Here is a 21,016-nt window from a genome sequence, read left to right as displayed (position 1 = left end):
ATGACTTGTTCTTTCAAATACGGCCCTCCTGGATCATAGTTGTTTGAGTTGACATGAGGACCTTGACTCTTGGAATTCTTGAGTTTCATTGGAGGTGCTCAGGCTGCATCCCCATTGACTGCTGTATTCCCAGAGCCACTGGATGCTGTGGGCTTCGGCGTATCCAATACCATTTGCCATTCCCTCCCCTTCAAACTCCTCTTCCTTATCTTCCAAAACTTTCCTCCTGATTTTTTTTTTTTTGGTCAGCTCTTTGCATTTGTCTTATCCCCCCCAAATGCTGTGTTTCCCATGACTCCTTCCTCATTTTTCTTTTAATCCCCTACTGTGCAATATCTCTGAATAGTTTATTTGTTTTAGTAACCTCAGCCATCATCTGTATGTGGGCAGTTCCTGGATAGTACACGTTTGGTCTTGACCTCTTCTTTACTTTTCATATTCATATGCCCGTCTCCCTACTGAATATCTGCACTTGAATGTCACACCAGTGTCCCAGACTCACCAGCCCAAACTGACTTCAGCCATACTCCTGCCCGCCCTCCACCTCCTCCTTCTCACGTGTTGCCCATCTTGCTGAAGGGCTTTGCATTCTGCCCAAGTCGCCAGAGCAGAACTAGAATTCATAATTAGCCTCCTGCACCCTCATCCCCGTCTCCACACCCATTTAGTTATCAAGTTCTGCCCTTCGGTTGAGTCCCTCCTGTAAGCATCCTCCTTGTCATTGCCTTAGGGGCTCTCGTTTCACACTAAGATTTTTCTGGGCAGAACAGCCTCCCACTTTCTCCCTGTCTGCGCTGCATACTGCAGGGATGGCCTAATACAAAGGGAATTGCTCCTCAGGCCCTGCCTTTCACCTTAGCCTTCCGCACAGCTTTCAGTATCAAGTCCACCTCCCGCTGTGGATTTACTGACGTGGCTTTGTCTTTCCCAGGCTCTAGGCTTGTGACTCTCTGCTGCCAGGTGTTCTCTTGATAACCTTTATACCTGCAGCTCGGCTTGACCTGCCTTCTACCCCATCCTTCAGCAGCTTAACAACTGCTGGTATTGTAACACCAAGCCCAAGCCTCACCTTCTCCGACACGTCTCCTCCCATCTCTGCCTTCATCTGCCCATCCTGGGAATTTTCACATTGCTGCCTGTCCGCTTCCTTCACAGAATTTATTATACCTCATTTTAATCTTATTGGTCCATTTTTCCAACTTAAGGTAGCCTGTCTTATTCATCATCGTATCCCAAGGACCAACCACTGATTCTGGCATTTTAATAGGTTTGCAGTGAATTTTTTAAAAACTTCATTAGTTAAACCAGTAAGCAAAAAAACTTAAAGAAGTAGGAGCAGAAGTAAATCAATTTGGGAGAAAATAAATCAGTTGGTGTTTTTTTTTCTTTTTTTTTTTAACTTTTTTTTACTGTTGTATAATATACATAACATAAAACTTACCATTAGGACCACAGTTCTGTGGCATTATGTATGTTTCCATCCTTGTGCAACCACCGCCAACATCCATTTCCAGAACTGAAACTCTGTGTCCATTAAACAATAACTCCCCCTCTCCCCACCTCCTGGCTGTTACCATGCTACTTTCTGTCTCTGTGAATTTGACTATTCTTGGTACCTCACATAAGTAGAAACTTTATGTAAGTGGAATCATACAATATTTGTCCTTTTGTGACTAGTTTATTTCTTGTCAGTGTAATGTATTCATGTTGTAGCATATGTCCAGTTTTCCTTCTTGCTTATTAGCTCAAGCTGCTATAACAAAATACCATAGATTCAGTGACTTAAACAATGGACGTTTACTTCTTACAGTTCTGGAGTCTGGGAATTCCAAGATCAAGGTTCCAGGACGTTTGGTTCTTGGTGAGGACCCTCTTCCTGACTTGTAGAAAGGGCCTTCTTGCTGTGTGCTCACACGGCAGAGAGCTCTGGTTTCTTCCTCCTCTTATAAGGGTACTAATCCCATCATGGGGGCTCCACCCTTATGACCTTATCTTAACCTAATTACTTCCCAAAGACCCCACCTCCTAATGTCATTACGTTGGGGGTTAGGACTTCAAGATATGAATTTGGGAGTGGGGGGAGTCATTAAGTCCATAACCTTTACCTTTTTTTTTTTTTTTTTTTTGCGGTACACGGGCCTCTCACTGTTGTGGCCTCTCCCGTTGCAGAGCACAGACTCCGGACACGCAGGCTCAGAAGCCATGGCTCACGGGCCTAGTCGCTCCGCGGCATGTGGGATCTTCCCAGACCGGGCCACGAACCCATGTCCCCTGCATCAGCAGGTGGACTCTCAACCACTGCGCCAACAGGGAAGCCCCCTTTCCCTTTTTTTAAGACTGAATAGTATTCCATTGTATGTATGTACCACATTTTGTTATCCATTCATCCATCAATGGACAGTCAGGTAAATCAGTTTATTTTTATAAAATTAAATGACACATAAAAGTGAAACACGCTATAATCCGATAAAGCTATAGAATTGAAGCTTAGATTTAAGTAGAATTCTTTGCTTTTTGCTTTTTGTTGACTAAGTTTAGAATATTTTAAAAGTATATTGTGGGTAAAGCTGTCTAAAATTCAAAGTGAAAAGTGAGTTGTTCTTGATTGAATTTCCTCTCTTTGGTTTCAGTTAGGTGGGGACTGAATTATGGCATTTTATTTGTCAGCCAAGTTAAGGTAGAAAAGCAGAGGGCTGTACTTAACTTAAACTCACCGAGCTCTTAAGCCTCTTTTTCCCCAACTCTTCAAAGGAGTGAGTGTACTCTGGCGTCTACATTGGGGTCAGAGTTTAGATAAGTTGCAAGTTCACACTTTTAGATTAGAGAACAAAGGTGTTTCCTTTTCAGGCATTCAGGAAATGGGCACAGCGGCCTGAGCCTGGCACACCTCCCAGTTTCCTTTCCTTTATAAACTCTAGAGTGAGCCAGGGAATGAGACCAGGGTGCTCCCATGTGGTCCCCAGCTTAGGCTCTTGAATTGCTTCATCGTTCCTTGGGCCTTGAAAGTAGCTGCTTTGCACTCCACCCAGGGAAGTGTTCCAGGGGGCTCCTCCTTGCAGAGCCACCAGTGTTTTACTGAAACCCGCCCAGAAACTCCCAGATGTGCCAGGAGTGCAGGCTCGGCCGTCCAGGGGCCTTGACTTGCATCCCGGCCCCACCCCTTGGGAGCGATGTGATGGTGGGAAGTTCCTGATCCCGTCTACACTTCATCATCGCCAGGAACCAAACGGGCCACTAGCCCCACCTCTCAGAGTCAGCATGATGATTAACTATGGTAATATAGTTACTCTGTGTTCAACCCGAGCTCTTAGGACAGGCCTGGCACACGGTGAGGCTTAGTCCCTGTTTGTCTTTGGTGTCGTTTTGTAGATGCTCTTCTACACACAGCTACATGGAAGTCAAAGAGAGCTAGTTGCAGTTGGGTACTTAGGGCTATGGGTAGAGCTGGCCAGACTGGACTGATGAGTCAGTTTGCAGCCTAGTGCAGGTCACGCATGTGGTGAGTCAGTGTGTTTCCCAGGAGCAAGTTGTGCCGTCTTCAGCGCCAGTATCCTGGTTACCCTCGGTGAGACGGAGAGGCTGAGTTCAGGAGGGCTGCTGTGCTGGGAACAGTCATGGTGAGCAGGTGTAGGAAATACTGCAAAAACCATCCACTGAATTAGAATAGACTGAGAGGTGATCTTGTAGAAAGCGGTGGTGTTATGGGAAGAGAATGAGGTGGCAGCTGGGCCCATCGTTCTGCATGTCAGTAAGGAACTGTTCTCCTACGTGCATCCAGCCGCAGGGTCTTGCCCTCTTAGCCCTTTTTTTAAGGGAGTGCTGCATTAGGACCACCCAGGGAGGCCTGGCCTGGTCCCACCTTATGGGAAGGGTCTAAAGGCCCACAGTGGCCCTGGGGCTTCCTCCAAAAGCACCCCCTTGTCCACCCCCAGACACCTGACACGGGGAAGGCCTTCCCAGAAGCCAGATCTACAATGGGTCCTGCTGTAGCGCTCCCCTCATGGAGGAGGCAACAGGAGTCTTAGGCCCTTTGCCTGACGAGGGCACGTCAGCCATAGGGACACGTTTATCATTAGGAATTTAAATAATTCTCAGGGGTAAAAAGGGATATCCCGCTGCCTTATATTTGAAACCACTGACATTTTTCTTTAAGATTTGTTGATTGCACAACACATGTGTAAACGTGTGAGAATGAGACAGATGAGCTGCCTAGACCCACCCCCACAGTCAGCAGTGTGAAGTCTCCCCATAAGCCTCTTGTTCAGAGCCCGGGACAGTGACTGGTCTGACCAAGGTCTACTTCCACCCATGGAACTCCCTCAGTGTGGTGACAGAGTGGCAGTCTGGGATCCACCTATCATTGAAGTGCTTGCCGGGAAAAGTGGGTTTAGTCTCCTTTTTACCTGCAGGAACGATTGTTGTGAAATAATGAGATTGGCAGAGTGTCCTTGGGCGTGGTCAGCAGAGTTGAATTGATCTCTTCACCCGAGTGTGTATGTGTGTCTCTGGCCACTGGGCTCTCGGCTGGTGACTTGTACCACCAGAGGGCTTGCTGGACACTGCTTCAGGCCACACGAAGATGGCCCTGGACCATTTTCTCTGGACCCACCTCTTTAGGATCTGCAGGCTCCTTTTAAGGAGCAAGCACCAATACACAAGGAGGGATGGCAGGGGAGGTGTTTGACTCCTACACTGCGGCCCTGCTAGCAAGTTCACTGCTGTCTCCCCACCAGTCCCCACTCCTGGGGAGAATCGGAATCCAGCCTGATTAAATAGCCTAGAGTCTCCCAATCTCTGGCTTTTTGTTTGACTCTTCTAGTTTCCCATTATATTTAGAAAATGACAAATGACGATGGCAGCTCAATGGCACATACACCAGGCTCTGTTCAGAGTCCCTTATGTGAGTTTTTCTCAGTTAATCCACCCAACAGGCCCAGTAAGTTGGTGGCTCTTTCCCCCTTTTACAGATAAGGATGCCCGGGGATTGAGAGATGAAATCGTTTGTGCAGAGTCCTGGCTGGTTAGTGGTGGAGCTGAAATTAGCACCAAGGCCACCAGACTGCGGAGCCCCTACCTTAGCCACCATGCTGCAGGGATGAAGCCTACCACCATCTATAGATGGTGCTCAAGAAATACTTGCCAGATGAACGCATGCGTGTTTGTGTGCTAAGGGGGCCCAGCCACGTGTGCTGCAATCAGGGCCAGCTTCAGGGGTGTAGCTGCACAGGGCCACACGCTCAGCAGGGTTCAGTGTTCTGCTTGAAATTTGTAATACGTTTGAACAAGGAGACCCAGAGTTTCATGTTGCACTGAGTCCCTCAAATGATGTATCTGGTCCTGTCTGCAGTCCATTTTTATGTTCTGTCCTGTAGAGTCACCCTTAGATATAAAATTGACTCTTCTCAAGAGGCACCCGTGATGGGTGCCAGGCTGTGACGCTCCAACAGCTTGCCAGCAGCTGGGAGATGATGATCGGTTATCTCGGTGTGATGAGTTGCTGTATTTCCCTAACTATGCAAGAGTTATTCTTTGTTGTAAATTGATCTTGTCACAAGAGGTTCATCAGAATAGGACTTCCATGGTCCAGTCGGAACAGGACTTCCATGGTCCAGTTGGAACAGGACTTCCATGGTCCAGTCGGAATAGCTGATAGGGATCGTATGGTCAGAAAGCCAGGAATGGCTCTGGTTCACAAAGTTAGGAAGAGATGAAACAACAGGGGGGTGGGGTGATTGAATTTGAATACAACTTGTTCAAACTCTAGTCTGGATACAGCACCCGAATGACATTACCTTGAGTAATTTTAGAGAAGTTTTTTGAAACAATTCTGGAAGAATCCTGGTTGATAGGCATTGCTAAAAACAGACTTTGACTGGATCCTGTTCCCTGGGTGAATAGTGTTTTAATGGCTAAGTTGTGGTAAAATGCTGTGCTTAATTAAGGACTCGGATATCTCATTCGTCAGTCATTGCTGCTATCTGAAATCCTCTCGGTTGTTCTTGCCGTCATTCCACTGTCTGCACTTGAGTTTACAGAGGGCCTTATCTCCTTGGACACATCCAAGCAGTGCTGTCACTTTGGAATAAAAAGCAGGAAACAGAGGCATAATTAAACCCGTACATAAATACTCAGGAAAGAAAAATTAAGCATCAATTACTCAGATGCTGAGAGTTCCTTATCCATAAATGGATGTCACAGTCTCAAGAGATCAATTTAATAAGAGTCTATCAATGTTAGTTCTGTGAGTTGAGTCATGGGAAGGGTATGGTGGGGGGCAGGGGTTATTCTATCAGAAATCTGGGGGGTTTTTTTGGCGCTTCTCTTCTGTCTTTTATCCTGACGTGAGGAGGCTTCTGGAAAAAAGAACTGATATTGATCTTGGACCATCGCTTCCTAATCCATCCCATTCAACTCTTTGTTTTCATTGCAGTGAAATGTGCTGCATATAAATGGAAAGCTGACTTGAGTGCAGTCCTGCAGACTATGGGAGTATTGTCTGTCGAGCTAATGATCATGACTTTTTCAATTGCTGCATTCTTTGTACAGTCCAAAAGCCCTGGTGTTTTATTTCTGCAGAGGGAAGTCATAGCCCTAGAGAACATTTAAGATCGGTTACTTTAAAAACATTTAGTTATTTCTCAGCTAAATCGATAGAAATGGAGGGAAGAGAATCTACTGAAATTAAGGCTAAAAGATTTTTAGAACGTTTCCTTTCTGACAGTGACCATAGCATTCTTGAAGAAGATTATTTCTTATATTCCACAGAATCGAAAGATCTCACGGCGAGTGAAAGATGTATTCATCTTAGTCCTATAAACCTATTTGGGCATTAACATCCAGATGCCCGGGCTCATTAAGGCTGAGAGAACGTAGAAGGATCTGAGTTTATCTCAAAAGAGAAGAGAAGATTTGTGATCCATTAAGGTAGAGTAGGGGGGAGGTCAGAGATTCAAGAGGTTAGCATGCTGGCTTCCCATGTGAGCCAATGCGGGGGTTATTCTTTTTCAAAGTGGCAAGACAGCAACGAGCCCAACTTGCAGAAATGATGAGCCACAGCCTCTGGCAGAAGTAGGCAGCCAGTGCCAGGCAGGTGGGTACCGCCCACTCCCTGACCTAGATCTGTGCTCAAATAATATTTGTGAGATGGGATCAAATTCAGAGTATTTGGAAAGAATAGTAAGTCATCAGAATAAGGGCTAATTCTGAATTTTTTTTTGCCTACCATACATACATCTAGAGTCATAAAAACATTTGGGTGGCATTTCCATCAGTTGCTGTATGTGTGTTCTGTGTGTGTGGACAGCCTGAAAACAAAGCCACTATTGAGTTATATAAATTCAGAAAAGGCATTGGAATGAAGGCTGGCCTTCTGGAAATGCTATTTTTTTCACTTTGGGATTACTCCAGCAACCAAATAGAATTTTCTGATACATTTGCCAAATAAAAGAGCTGAGGCTGAGAACTAGCATGAGATATTTTAGCTTAATGTACGTTTTGGAGAGCAGGGTAAGAAAAGCAAGCTCTAAATATAAATACAAAAGTTACATCTTGACTTTGGCTATGGAATCACGTTGTCACTTCTTCGTAGATGCAAAAGCATTTTAACGTTCACCGTGAATATAATTCGCTGGCTGTTACTTGTTTACCCCAAAGAGAGCTAAAAAGTCATCAGGCCCCCAGACGTGGCATTGGCCCCAACCCCGTTCACATTTCTGCTGCTGTCTCCTTTCTTTCCATCTTTCTGTAACACCTCCTCCTCTTCGCAGTAAGAAAATCAAAGCAGCTGCAAAATGAACTGTTTTTTGAAGTTTCTCCGTATTAGGTGCATCTAAAAGCCAAACTCTTAAAGCAGAAAGGAGTGGTTCATGCCATTCCTTGATCCTTACCTCGTTTTCTTTGTAACCTACTCCTCCCATTCTTCCCCCACTCCAGTCCCCTTCCAAGTACTTCAGAATAAGCAGTGAGAAGTTTGGGAGATGTTTTAATAGAAAAGAAGGGATAACAGAATCACAGCTGATAACAGGTTTGTCACTGAGGGAAGAACCAGGGCTCCCAAGTCAGATCTGCCACGTGGGCATAGACGGATTTGCGGGGGCAGGGGGCGGTCATATTTTTCGGTGCCTGGCCTTATTCTTTTTCTGATAGAAAAGCTTCTCGACGTGATTTTATTATGCCTTCTGTCAGTTTCTGTACCTGAAGCCCCATCCTGCCCTGCTTCAGAAGGTACGCAGGTTCGCTGTAAAAGCTGCCATGTTTCAGTGAATCAGGTTCAGTCCCAAGGCTTCAAAACTTTGGCTTCAGTGTAAGACTTCATGTGCAAAATCGTCTGACCCTGCAGACCCCTTGCAAACTGTCTTATTAAGCACAGAAAACCCAGCCTTCTGTAGGGACTCAGAATCAAGAAGCCTGGCTTATTGAAAGAGTGACCTTGATTCCCCTCCCTCAGCTATAAAATGGAAATGACCTGCCCTGCTACAAGAGCCAGTGATCTGTACCAGCGTTCACTTCGGAAATAAAATATCACTGTTATCGAGATTTAGCTGATGTCTCGTCACAGTCTGCAGGCTCACTTGTTAATATCCCAGCAGTTGCCCCAATGCCTATTTGAGTGGAGAAGGTAGAGGCCAGAAAATCACGTCTCTCCGAACTCCAAAGCTCTGGTTTCTGTGTCGAGCCAGTCCACAGGGTGAGGGATCCCTAATTTTAGAAAGAGGTGTATTGTGGGCTACGTGGAGCACATCTCTGCTGTGTTATTGTATAAACTCGGTCATTTCAGTGAAATTCAACAACTGCAGTTCTAGGCACGTTTCCATGGAAGTTTTTATGTGGTGATGCTACTATCAACCAAATGTATACACACTAAATAGCAATCTCTGAATATTCATTCCAGACTTTGAGTAATAAAATTGGAAAACAAAGAAGCATACAAAGAATGTACTGGTCTCACTGTGGTCATATACTCTGAGAGAGCCAGTGGGGAAATCGGAATTAATTGCTATGTTAATGTCACTGGGGCTCATTTATACTTCGCCCTGCCATACTACGAAATTGCATAAGCAATTCAGCCCTTGAATTCTGGCAGCTTTTGGAAACATACATGTTTTCCTTTTTTCCCCTATTATTTTTTCACGCCCCCACCCCCTTCAAGGCAGTTTTCCCGCTGTCCCCTTAGGGAGTAGTCTTATGGGGAAATTTCTTTTGTGGGCTTCCAGCTGGCTTTATTTTTATTATCTCCACGAAGTGGCTGCGTTTGTCCCATTTATATGTTATCCATCATGCATTGCCTCGGGATTTTCCCTTTGAATTGTTGACTTCACGTTTTTGGTTTGCACACACAGGCTGTCTCCTGGTTCAGACATCTATGTGACGGTCTCATCCATGGCTTTAGCAAGATCCCAGCCATGTCGCAACTCCCCGAGCAATCTGTCTTCATCCAGCGAGACTGGCTCTGGCGGGGGCACTTACAGGCAAAAGTCCATGCCCGAAGGGTAGGTGTGCCGGAGTTGGCATCGCTGTCTCTCATATGTAATTGAGACGTGTAAAAGAACTTCCATTCAGCCAGACTGGATCAGTTCACAAAAGAGCAAAAGGGAAAATATGGTTAATACTCCAGATTAAACAATGTTTTCGTGGCTGGTTCAAACCACTTCTTAGGAAGTTTATCATTCTTTAGTCTCTAAGGACTCAATGGCAAAGAAATCAAATTACATCAGTTCCTCCGTTATATGTATTGTCTAGTTTCATAGTACAGATTTTGCCCCTTCTTAAAATTTCCTCCAAAGGGAACTCAGTAGTGTACTGCTTGCACTGGGTGGAGTTTGTATTGATGTTAAAGTAGGGGAAATGTTTATCATATCCAAAGCTAAAAGTGATTTTTCTCATGCTTTAGAAATCTGTTTGCTTCTGACCAGACTCACAAAGTAAAAAGCTAAGTGTACATGATTAAAGAGGCTACTAAAAGGTAAAAAAAAATTGGAATGTCTGAAGCTGGGAAGTAATTAGCAGCAAAACATCACATGACACACATAAGCTGGCTTTGCTCATCACCAGCTTCCTGCTGGGATACCTCTGGCGAACTTGATAAAGAACTTGAAACCACTGGAAAATCAGAAATGGGGTGTTTAATGGGGTTTTTAAAAAAAGGATGTTTCTATGCCAAGTTTTCCCCGAATTACCTTTAACAAACGCACATGATTTGTGTACTTTCTTGAGATTTTACCATATTACAAAATAATTATGCTTATGAGAATATTTCATAATGGATATTTTTTATCCTATAGTATTGTGTTGGTTTTTATAGCTAAGTATAATTTTATTCATGTTTTTGCTAAATGTTTATGTTAGCAGAAAGTAAATAACAAAAACCACTATAAAATGTACGGCCCTCCCCACCCTACCACCAAGGATTCCCTTGGTAGCGTATCTAAAATGCCCATTTCTTATTTTAATTACTTCAGTGACAATTAGTAAAAAAAAATTCTAGCTCTTATTTATGAGCCCCTGCAAGAAGTTTTATGAATTAAGTATTATTATTAGCCCACACCACAAGCCCAACTAATTATTTCTTTTTTTTTTAAACATCTTTATTGGAGTATAATTGCTTTACAATGGTGTGTTAGTTTCTGCTTTAGAACAAAGTGAATCAGCTATACATATATATATGTCCCCATATCTCTTCCCTCTTGCTATTTCTTGTTTTAATTAGTAGATTTTAAATGGCCTGGTTTGACTTCAAAAGTAAGAATTCACTGCAACTTCAGTGTTAATACAGCAATAAAATATAAATGAGCTAACAACCACGACAAAAATCATTGTTTGCTTCTTCTGTCCATTTTGGTATACACTCTCAAGGCATGCCAAAATGTAATTTGAAACATTAATTTTTGGTGAATATTAATGTTAGAAACATGGTTCCCAGTGTTTGTGCTACATACACTATTTTTTTTTTAATGCAGTGGTAATTATTTGACTTGATATTTAATACTAAACCTGCCATAGGTGGTATTGAGGGTTTTCGCCATTGCTTTTGAGGTTACCTGGGGATTATTTGCTATACGGTATAACATCAGTTTTACCTGGGGTGAAACTTTACAAGAAGATACTGATACAGTGTTTTCCTTTAGATCCCAAGCAATTGTTTTCTGTATCAGTGATGCAAGAGACATTGGTGTTCACTGTCTGATTCACATGCCTTACTCATGGGCCAGGTTTGATCCTAAAGTTCACACTTACCAAGGGGACAATCGTTACATCTACTCCTTAACTTAGCCCAGTAAAAGTCAATAGGTACAGGGTGACAGTGAAGCAGGAGTGTGTGGAGTCTGCTGCAAACTCATTAATGTTAAACTTGGAAAAGCTCCAAAGTGTGAGGTAATAACAACAGGTCCGGACACACTGATCGTCCATAAATGTAATCCGCCCCTTTGTTGCCCTCCCTGTGCTTCAGCGGGCTCAGTGCCTTGCTTGTACGTGGTGTATGCTGCCTGCTCCCTGGTGTAAGGATGTTGAGACCATCCAAATCAGTTGAGAGGCACAGTTTCACAGGCTGGTTAATAAAACCTGCTCTACTTGAGTGAAGGCGGAAGAGGCACCTGCACCGGTTTAGCATGGGAATGAGAGAGAGTTAAAAAGCAACACTGATGAAAAGACATAGGGTCTGTTCTACCATCCTTGGGATGTGTTTTGGGGCCACATACTCTGAGGAATGTTGACGAGGCAGGGCACGTGCAGAGGGAAGGATGGACCGGGCAGATGCGGAGTTGGAGGTCGTGGTGTAAGAATCGTAACCGTGGATGTGCAGCCCACAGGTGGGCATTGTGGAGGCAAGGAGGCCGCGATGGCTTTCTCCTAGCACTCTTAGCCGAGGGATTAAACCTGTCTCTGAGGGCAACTGAGCTCAGTAAGTGAAAGTTATAGAGAAGGAGTTTCTAGCCCATTATGAGGAAGGTATTTCGAAGCTGTCAGCCTGCCCTGGAGAGCAATGGACTGTCTCACGAGGTAGAAGTTCTTGGTCAGTGAACGCGTTTCATGTATCAGCCAAATGATTACTTAAAAACTCCTTCAAGTCTGAACCGTGACTCTTAAAGTATTAAGTGCTCCTCCAAGCAAAGGGACAATGAATCTCTTCAGAAAGAGGCACAGTGTCAAATTAGAACAGGTTTTGTCTGAGCTCCTCAAGGATGGGACCTTCATAGCCCTGATGCCCTGGCACGTAGTAAACTAGGAGTGTGTGTGAGAACTGAAATTAAAAATTCATCGGATGAAAATGTTTTTCAAGGCAAAGTTGAAAGGCAGCCTTACTTTATCATTTCTTTAAAAACAGACAGCCAAAAAAGCATTTGACTTTAAATTCAGAAGTTTAAAAAGTTGTCTTTGGTTTCCACTGCTACCAAAAAGTAAAAGCAAGATTCCGATCCACTTCTTACTTTGATCTCTGTGGCTTTTTTTTTTTTTTTTTTTTTGCGGTACGCACGCCTCTCACTGTTGTGGCCTCCCCCGTTGTAGAGCACAGGCTCCGGACGCTCAGGCTCAGCGGCCATGGCTCACGGGCCCAGCCGCTCCGCAGCATGTGGGATCTTCCCGGACCAGGGCACGAACCCGTGTCCCCTGCATCGGCAGGCGGACTCTCAACCACTGTGGCTTTTTGAAAAGTCTTAATTTAGTTAGTGCATATAACTAAATAACTAAATAGGATATTTAATAAATAGATTTAATAAATCTATTAAATTATTAAATTTAATTAATCTATTTAATAAATAGGTATTTAACTAAATAGGATAACTAAATAGAATAGGATCATAGGACCAGTTTGAGGATATTCATTCTCCTAACCTAAACAAGGACCCCACCTAGGGAGGAAGTGGCAGAGATCATAATTAGTGAATCCTTTGTTTTCAATGAGCCCTTTCACTGAAGTTTTCATAAATCAAGGTTTTTGTTTGTTTTTAATAATGGAGGTAACTTTGTTTAGTGAGGCGTAGGAGTCAAGTTTGTAAATGACAGTCATTTGTGCAAAAAGTAATGAGGGAGATGTTGTAGTAGGAGTTTTACTAAAATATTTTATAGTTTCCGTGCTTTCCAAATGCTTTTATGTAGATGTTTCTTCCTGGATCCATATAAGAGTTGCCGCGATTCTGGGTGTAGAAGCTGAACTTGGCTCCCAGCCTTCCTCCTCCTAATCTCCTGCTCTTTCCAATGCACAGCACCGCTTGGTGGTTCTGCCCACACATTTATCAATTTGTAGCAAAGAAGACACCTGTCACATGCATCAGTTAATTCAGGCCCTTTTGTGTTTTATTGTGTAGATTACTCATACATTCATTAGTAACCACACTCAGATTTGTAAATTTCCACATGAATCTTTGAATTTTATACTCTGGCCCTTTTTCCTGGGCTCAGTCAGTATTTGCTTTGCTGATGTTACTAATCAAGGCATATGCTTCAATTAAGCCTACGTTATATTATTAGTCTACACAGGGAAAATTAAAATGGGCTCATTAAATAGCTAAACATTCTTTCCAGGAATAGACATTTGCCTTTATATATGCCAGTTTACCTGTTTCCAAATTGCCTTCCTAAAGGCGATTTAAAATGTATACATTTTGGGGCTTCCCTGGTGGCGCAGTGGTTGAGAGTCCGCCTGCCGAGGCAGGGGACACAGGTTCGTGCCCTGGTCCGGGAAGATCCCACATGCTGCGGAGCGGCTGGGCCCGTGAGCCAGGGCCGCTGAGCCTGCACGTCCAGAGCCTATGCTCCGCAGCGGGAGAGGCCATAGCAGTGAGAGGCCCGCGTAGCACCAGAAAAACAAAACAAAACAAACAAAAAAAAAAACTTATACATTTTGGAAGTGATCCCTATGTAATGTAAATGATAGCGATCTTTGTTTTTCAGACCTTAGAGTAAGTGCTCAGAAAATACTTGTTCCAAGAATGAGTGCCTTAGTGATTTAGCAGATAACCGAGTTAAGAGAAACCCCTGGAATGTGCCAATTGGACGACACAAACGGAACACTAGGATGGTGACATTTTTCTTTTGGGTGCGAATGACAGTCTGAGCTTAACTACTCAAGGGCCAGAAGATTTTTGGTTTCTTACTGCATATCTCTTAGGTTGGCTCGGTCCTAATGGCCCCTGCCCTTGTTCACAGTTTACATACTTAGCATACATACCTTTCTGAACAGAGGGGTGTATACTGACCATAACATCCACAGTTCCAGCATCCATGTACACATGCACGAGGATGAGGACGCAAGTACAGAAATGTAAGCAAAACTAGTAGTACCTGTCGTTAGAGTTTAGTTCATTACTCCCAGGACTACCTTCCCTTATGGGTAAGGTCCCTGATGTTATCTTTGCCTTTGGGGAAATCACCACAGGTTTGGAATAAGCCGCAGATCCCCAGCCTCCATCGACAGGCAGAACACCCAGTCAGACATTGGTGGCAGCGGGAAATCCACACCCAGCTGGCAAAGAAGTGAGGATAGCATTGCTGACCAGATGGGTAAGTAACCAGTTCCTACAAAAAGCAAGTTGCTTTTATACTAAGGTGACATTGGTTACCTTTGGATGATGTCATCAAGGCATTCTGTTCTATAATACAGCCCTGGGTCATAAATGGGAATGAGCATTAAGTCTCAGTTAGCTTATGTATAAGTGAAAGCAGCAATTAAGACCCGAGAGAAAAGTCAAGGAATTCTGAGTAACCCCGACTTTAAAGACAGAAAGAACATAGGAATTATTTTCAGCACCAAGGTTAAAATGCCAGAGTACCAGGCCACATGTGTCCTAAGTATCTCCCTCCCCCCTTGTTTGTTTGTTTATTTGTTTGTTTTTGCCCAGTATAAGTGGGAGATTAGTTGGTATTCTTAATGTTGAGTTAAAAAAAATTTTTTTAACTATGTGCAGAGAAGGAAAGAAATATAATTGTTCTTTAGTCACTTCTGTAGCTTGGTGAGAATGTCTTTCCTCCCTTTATATGCTTTTTCCCCTGGCTCTGCTATTAAGCTGTCAGCTAAGGAAATGTCTTAGGATAAAACAGCTGGAAGGGAAAGATTTGCATGAGTGAGCCTTCCTTTGGGTTTCTGGCACATCGCCCTTCCCTCTCTCTCTAAGCAGTTCTACAAGATACCAAAACACTAGTTGATACAATAAAATTTTGCCATGAGAAAGATTAAGTTTCAACACAGTAGCACCAGGAATTAAGTATCAACACAATTGATACATCAGGGACTTGAATCTGGACTGTTAGGGTTTTTTCCCTTTATCTTATCTCTAGTAGCTTTCCCATCAGAGTACCATAAAAAGAAGTAAATTTCAGGGCTGAAAAAAGATCTGCGTGTAAGGCAAAGACTGCATCATTTTATCTTCTCTGCAAATGCATCGTTTTGTTCTGTTTTAACGACTGTGCCCATGTTCCATGCCTGGGAAGGGCATCCTCAGTGCAGAGGTTGGAGCCAGGTTTGGGCTCCCAGCTGCTCAATGGGGGATCAACAGAAAAAACAACCCAAGAACATGGAAGGGAGTGGAGATGCATTCAGCTAAGACAGGAGTTGAGGAAGAGAAACGAAATTCTTAGGTTCTGAAGATAGGCTTTGTTCCATCACTTCAGTGAGATGGGCCTCGTTACTGAAGCCGTCCGTCACTCCCTACTCTCATCCCAACTCCCACCCCGCCACCGAAAACCTGAGCATATTCTGATCCACTGTTCTGCTCTTGACAGAATGTTTCAAATCCCGTGTGTTTTGATACTGTTGAGAGGGTAGCGCCATGTGAACAGGATCCCTTCTTCCATATGACTTTGGCAGCTTTTTCGGGCTCTTAGTTGCAGCCTTTGAACAAAGCTGCCCTCGAGCCCTTGTGCACTGTTCAGGGTCCCTCTTCCCACTCATGTGAAGTCATGCGGGGAATGAAGCAGTATCTTGGGACTTGAAAGGGTCATTACAAGGTTTGTCCTAGACCCGTCTTCATTCTTTCACATAAGCCCTTCTCTAGTCTTTTTTTCCTTGCATCCACTTTATAGTTTAGTGGCATCCACGTTGCACAGATGAATCTGAAATGAATATCGGTGAACCTTTTTAACACATTCATTCATCCTTTTGGTGAGGTATACCTTTTTTTAAAAAATAAGATACCCCTAGAGCCTGCCAGAGAAGCCTTTTTTTTTTTAACGAAGGCCTTTCTCCATCCAGAATCTAAGCCTTCAAAGAAAATGTTCAGATAAATTTTTATAACTTTTGATATTCCAGCATTCCAGAAGGATAACCCAGCCCTTTCTGCCTGGCATTTCAGAAGGAATCTGGGGCTTTGCTGGTATAAGCCATGCTAGGAAGGAATGAAGACAAGTAATTGTTATGTTCTCATTCCTCAATACACTGTATTGAGTGTATAAAGGGCTGACCTTCCTACACTCAATTTGTAAGAACACAATTTTCTAATGACCTTCAGGTCACTGGTTGAAAATGTCAAGCAGATTCTTACTTGTTAGCCAGACCCCACCTGTCTCTGTCCATCAGTGTGTAATAAACTGATGCCCAGGGGAGATGTGGAGCTTAGCTTGCTTAATTGGCTCACTTATCTCAGTGCAGTTTGTTTTTCTGCCTCTCCGCTTTTGGATACGGTTGAGAGTCAAAGAGTACACCGCCCAGTCCTGTACGTGTTAGGAATGGTGTTGCAGAAATGCAGAATTGTTGCCGTGAGCTCTTAGGTGTGTTACCTTTCACCTTTTGAACCCCATCCTGAATGCCAGTGGAGTCCAAAAGGAAGCAATTGTTTTAAGTAAACTAGTTGCTGTGTGTCTTTTCTGTTGTGCTTAGCTTACAGTTATAGAGGACCTCAGGATTTCAATTCTTTTGTCCTCGAGCAGCATGAATATACAGGTAAAATATTTCCAAAGTGTCATGGTAAGTAACACGTGATTGCATCCATGCCTGTCTAGGTAATGTAGACCAAGCGAGGTTAGCCACACTTTGCAATGAATGAATTTCATAAATTTAATCCATATATTTGAGACTTTCCCCCCAAACCGAAAGCTGATTCCTAACTTTGCCGCATTGTTCATGGCCTCTGGTTTGGTGGTACTTGGCTATGCTAATGTGTATGATGTGACACACTGTCACCAGCTGCAAGCTTTATCCATCAGCCACTTAGTTTTTGACATGCTGTCTATTGTGTAAACTTTCAACAAGCTTCTTGCTGAAATTCCGAGTTTGCTGGCCAGTGAACTGAGAGGTGCAATGGCAAGCCGTCTTCGTTTGTCAACCTGTGCCAGTATCTGTTTAGTGCCCGCACCAGAATGTCCTGTTCTGTATTCCAGAGCCAACGTGCCACCTCCCAGCAGTATCAAAGGTACTGCCAGCTTTCCGAGAGAGCCCTGGTGGGAGATTAATGCGTCAGGATCCGGTGGTTCATTTGTCTCCAAACAAACAAGGGCACGTAAGTTCACTGTAAAATAATAAAAATGATAGATCCCTAGCCATGTACCTTTCTTGCAAGGTGAAAATGGTACCGGTCTGCTCTCTCTTTCTTCCCCAATGTCAGAGAGGAAGTCGTCCTAGTAGAAGGTGGACGTTGGCTGCCACAGCCCTGGAATTTCTACTGCCAATGGCCTTAAGCTTGCTTTGAGATAAATTGAAATTCCTCATTGGTATGCACCTGAAGATTTGGATAGAAGGCCATGTGATCCAATCACAAACAGTCCTAATGTCTGGAATAGAATGTGCTAGATATAGATTTTATTTGCTTACACAGTTGCCAGCATGAGGTGTGTATGGCTGGAGCACCGATCAAGGAGACAGACAGCTTCCTGACAAGCCCCCCTACTGCTTCTCTTATCTTCCAGGGCTACATACATTTTTGTCCCATTACCATAGTTATAAACAGTTCCTTATCACTTACAGGTGGAATTGGGAAGAAGAGGCTATCGTTTCCTCCTTCTTTAAATTCAGTTGACTTCCTTGGTCTGTCTCTTCACTGGAATGTGTACTTATATTTATGTCATTCTATAGGATGAGGAGATACTGTATTTCATATTCACTAATTTATAAGATACTCAGAACTTTAATGAGAGGGCTCAGTTTTGCTTCAGTGAAATGAATATTGAAGCTTAAAGAGAGCACAACACGTTCATGAGCGTGCTAGGCTGTGGGAGAGAGAGTTACTGATGAAATGTGACGCTGTCACAGTTCCACTTGTAAGTGCTAGATTACCCTAGGCCACCTGTCAATTTCCCCTCCTTAACAATTTTTATATGGAATACATGGTCAAATAATACTTTGGAAAGATTGGGTTAGATAAAATACATTGTTAAAGTTAATTTCACCTGTTTCTTCTTTTTAAAATTTGGCTAGAACACTTCAAATTCCAGATGTGGTTCGAGTTTTATCTCCATATACATCTGTCCTGTACGTTACACACTCAGCATATCCGAATGCAGACCAGTCACGATGAAAATGCCCAGCAGCCACGCGTGGCCAGGACTAGCAAATTCTACAGCCCAGGTCCAGCGCTAAAGAGGAAATAGGAAAAATAAATGATGGCCTTATAATGCAGAAGTTGCTATTGAGAAAAACTAGAGTAGCACCAGTAAAATAACTGGGATTGATCCTTTTTCAAGGGGAGGAGGTCTTTCACTTTGAAGTGAGACAAGATGGTCCTCCTGTGGCCCTCTCCCCACAGCTGGTAAAGACACACACACAAGTCTTTTCTCTCCTTTTCTCTCCATCTCCACCAAGTTTCTGAACTTCTGACCGCCCTCTCACTTAAATATTATTTTACTCAGGTATCTTTTGAAATTGTATTTCTTTGGTTAGCCATAAAATGTTCTTTCTAAGCAACTGAGCCACTGTGCAACAGGGGTTCTGCCCACATTTTTTAAATTGAGAGATGACTCATATACCACATATTCACATATCATAACGTTCCCGCATTTAAAGTGTACCGTTTAGTGGCGTTTAGTACGGTCACAGAGTTTCGCAACCAGCACCACGATCTGACTCCAGAACATTTTCATCACCCCAGGAAGAAACCTGTATCCTTAGGGAGTCACCCCACCTCTCCCATCCCCTCCAAGCCCTCGACAACTGCGAATCTACTTTCTATCTCTATAGATGTGCCTATTTGACATTTCATCACATATGAATGGAATCATACAACATGTGGCCTTCTGTGTCTGACTTTTTTCACATAGCCTGTTTTCAAGGTTCATCCATGTTGTAGCATGTATTAGTACTTCATGTCTTTTTATGGCTGAATAATTTTGTGGATGTACCACATTTTTTTAATCCATTGATCAGCTGATGGACATGCGGATTGTTTCTACTTTTTGGCTATTATGAATAATGCTGCTATAAAATTCATGTAGAAGTTTTTGTGTAAACATGGGTTTTCATTTCTCTTGAGTAGGATTGCAACGGTTTTTCCACAGCAACTGCCGCATTTTACATTCATACCAACAATGCCCACCATCTTTATTGTCTGCTTTTCTTATTAGAGCCATCCTAGTGAGTGTGAAGTGTTATTTCATTGTGGTTTTGATTTGCATTTCCCTAATGACTAATGGTATTGAGCATCCTTTCATGTGCTTGTTGGCCATTTGTATATCTTCTTGAAATGACTATTCAAATCCCTTGCCCATTTTTTTATTGGGTTATGTGAAACACAGAGGTTTTTAATTTTGATGAAGTCCAGTTTATCTTTTTTTCTTATCATTTTTGTGCTTTTGGTGTCATATCTAAGAAACCATTGCATAATCCAAGGTCATGAAGATGTATACCTATGTTTTCCTCTAAGAGTTTTATAGTTTTAGCCCTTACACTTAGGTCTTTGACTTTTTGAGTTTTCTTTTCTATGTGGTAAGGACCCGGCTTCATTCTGTTTTGCATGTGGGTATCTAGTTCCCCTAACACTGTTTGTTAAAAAGATTACCCCATTGAATTCTCTTGGCACCTCTGTGTAAGTTTACCTCTAAGCACTCCTTAGAAAGCTGTCTCCTAAATAGATACTATATGGGGAAAGAAAGGATGTCTTTAAGAGAAAGTCTTATATTCTGCCTTCTATTTACTATGATCAATAGGGTCTTTCTAATTATAAGCCCTTTGGAAGTGTCACTTTCTATTTTAAGATTAAGATATTAAAGACTTTAATGACAGTTTAGGTGGTTTTTTTTTCCTGGCTAAAATTCTCTCAATACTTTAGCATAAGCCAAATAATGAAAAATGGATTCTAAAAACTAAGTTTCCAGCACTGTCCGCCATGGAATCTTCTGAGTAGGTTTTTCCAGATACCTCCTGCCTTATTTTTGTGTTCACAGGAGTTTTTGTGTCTTGAGAACCCCCTATTTAGACACATTTCACAGGGTCATTCCCCCGTTATTTTCTCCCTGCTGTTCAAGAAGCCAAGCCTGTAGTTAAGGAAAGCCTGCTTCCCTTGCAGTCTGAGAGCCACTACTCAAGCCACTCCAGCAGCAATACCCTCTCCAGCAACGCATCAAGCGCCCCCAGCGACGAGAAGTGGTATGACGGGGACCGCACCGAGTCCGAGCTGAACAGCTACAACTACTTGCAAGGCACCTCCGCAGACAGCGGCATTGACACCACTTCCTACGGCCCTAGCCACGGCAGCACGGCCTCCCTGGGGGCGGCCACGTCGTCACCACGCTCGGGGCCGGGCAAGGAGAAAGTGGCCCCCCTGTGGCACAGTTCCAGTGAAGTCATCTCCATGGCAGATCGGACTTTAGATTCAGAGAGCCACGGCATGGACCGGAAAACCGAGTCCTCCCTGAGCTTGGACATCCATGCCAAGAGCCAGGCCGGCTCAAACCCTCTGACCAGGGAGAACAGCACGTTCAGTATCAATGACGCTGCTTCCCATACCAGGTAACTGCCCCTCCCTGCTGCCCCTCCCGCTCCTGGCCTCCCTGCGGCCAGTTTCCGGCCTCATCCCACTTCCCTTTGCTCAAGAGTGTATAAAGAAAGGGTTTTTTTTTATTTTGGTTTGTTTTTTTTGCACAGTGACAGTTATTT

At 43.4% G+C, this 21,016-nt stretch overlaps 1 protein-coding gene across 20 annotated transcripts in view; it reads left to right on the top strand.

The window, feature by feature from the left end:
• Positions 1-21,016, top strand: part of SIPA1L1 (signal induced proliferation associated 1 like 1) — a 503,209-nt gene that overhangs the window by 435,376 nt on the left and 46,817 nt on the right. For 18 of the 20 annotated variants that reach the window (XM_079911875.1, XM_079911870.1, XM_079911872.1 and 15 more), the window contains 4 exons: positions 9,339-9,488; positions 14,375-14,499; positions 17,311-17,429; positions 20,427-20,869. In XM_079911875.1, coding sequence (XP_079768001.1) covers positions 9,339-9,488; positions 14,375-14,499; positions 17,311-17,429; positions 20,427-20,869 — 837 coding nt within the window. Of the gene's footprint in view, positions 1-9,338; positions 9,489-14,374; positions 14,500-16,810; positions 16,874-17,310; positions 17,430-20,426; positions 20,870-21,016 lie in introns of all 20 variants that reach the window. The other 2 variants (XM_079911871.1, XM_079911869.1) reach the window with 2 other exon arrangements.

Source organism: Stenella coeruleoalba, assembly GCF_951394435.1.
Source record: "Stenella coeruleoalba genome assembly, chromosome: 2".
Taxonomy (NCBI): domain Eukaryota; kingdom Metazoa; phylum Chordata; class Mammalia; order Artiodactyla; family Delphinidae; genus Stenella; species Stenella coeruleoalba.
The sequence above is the reverse complement of the archived record's forward strand: the minus strand, read 5'-3'. Positions and strand labels throughout refer to the sequence as shown.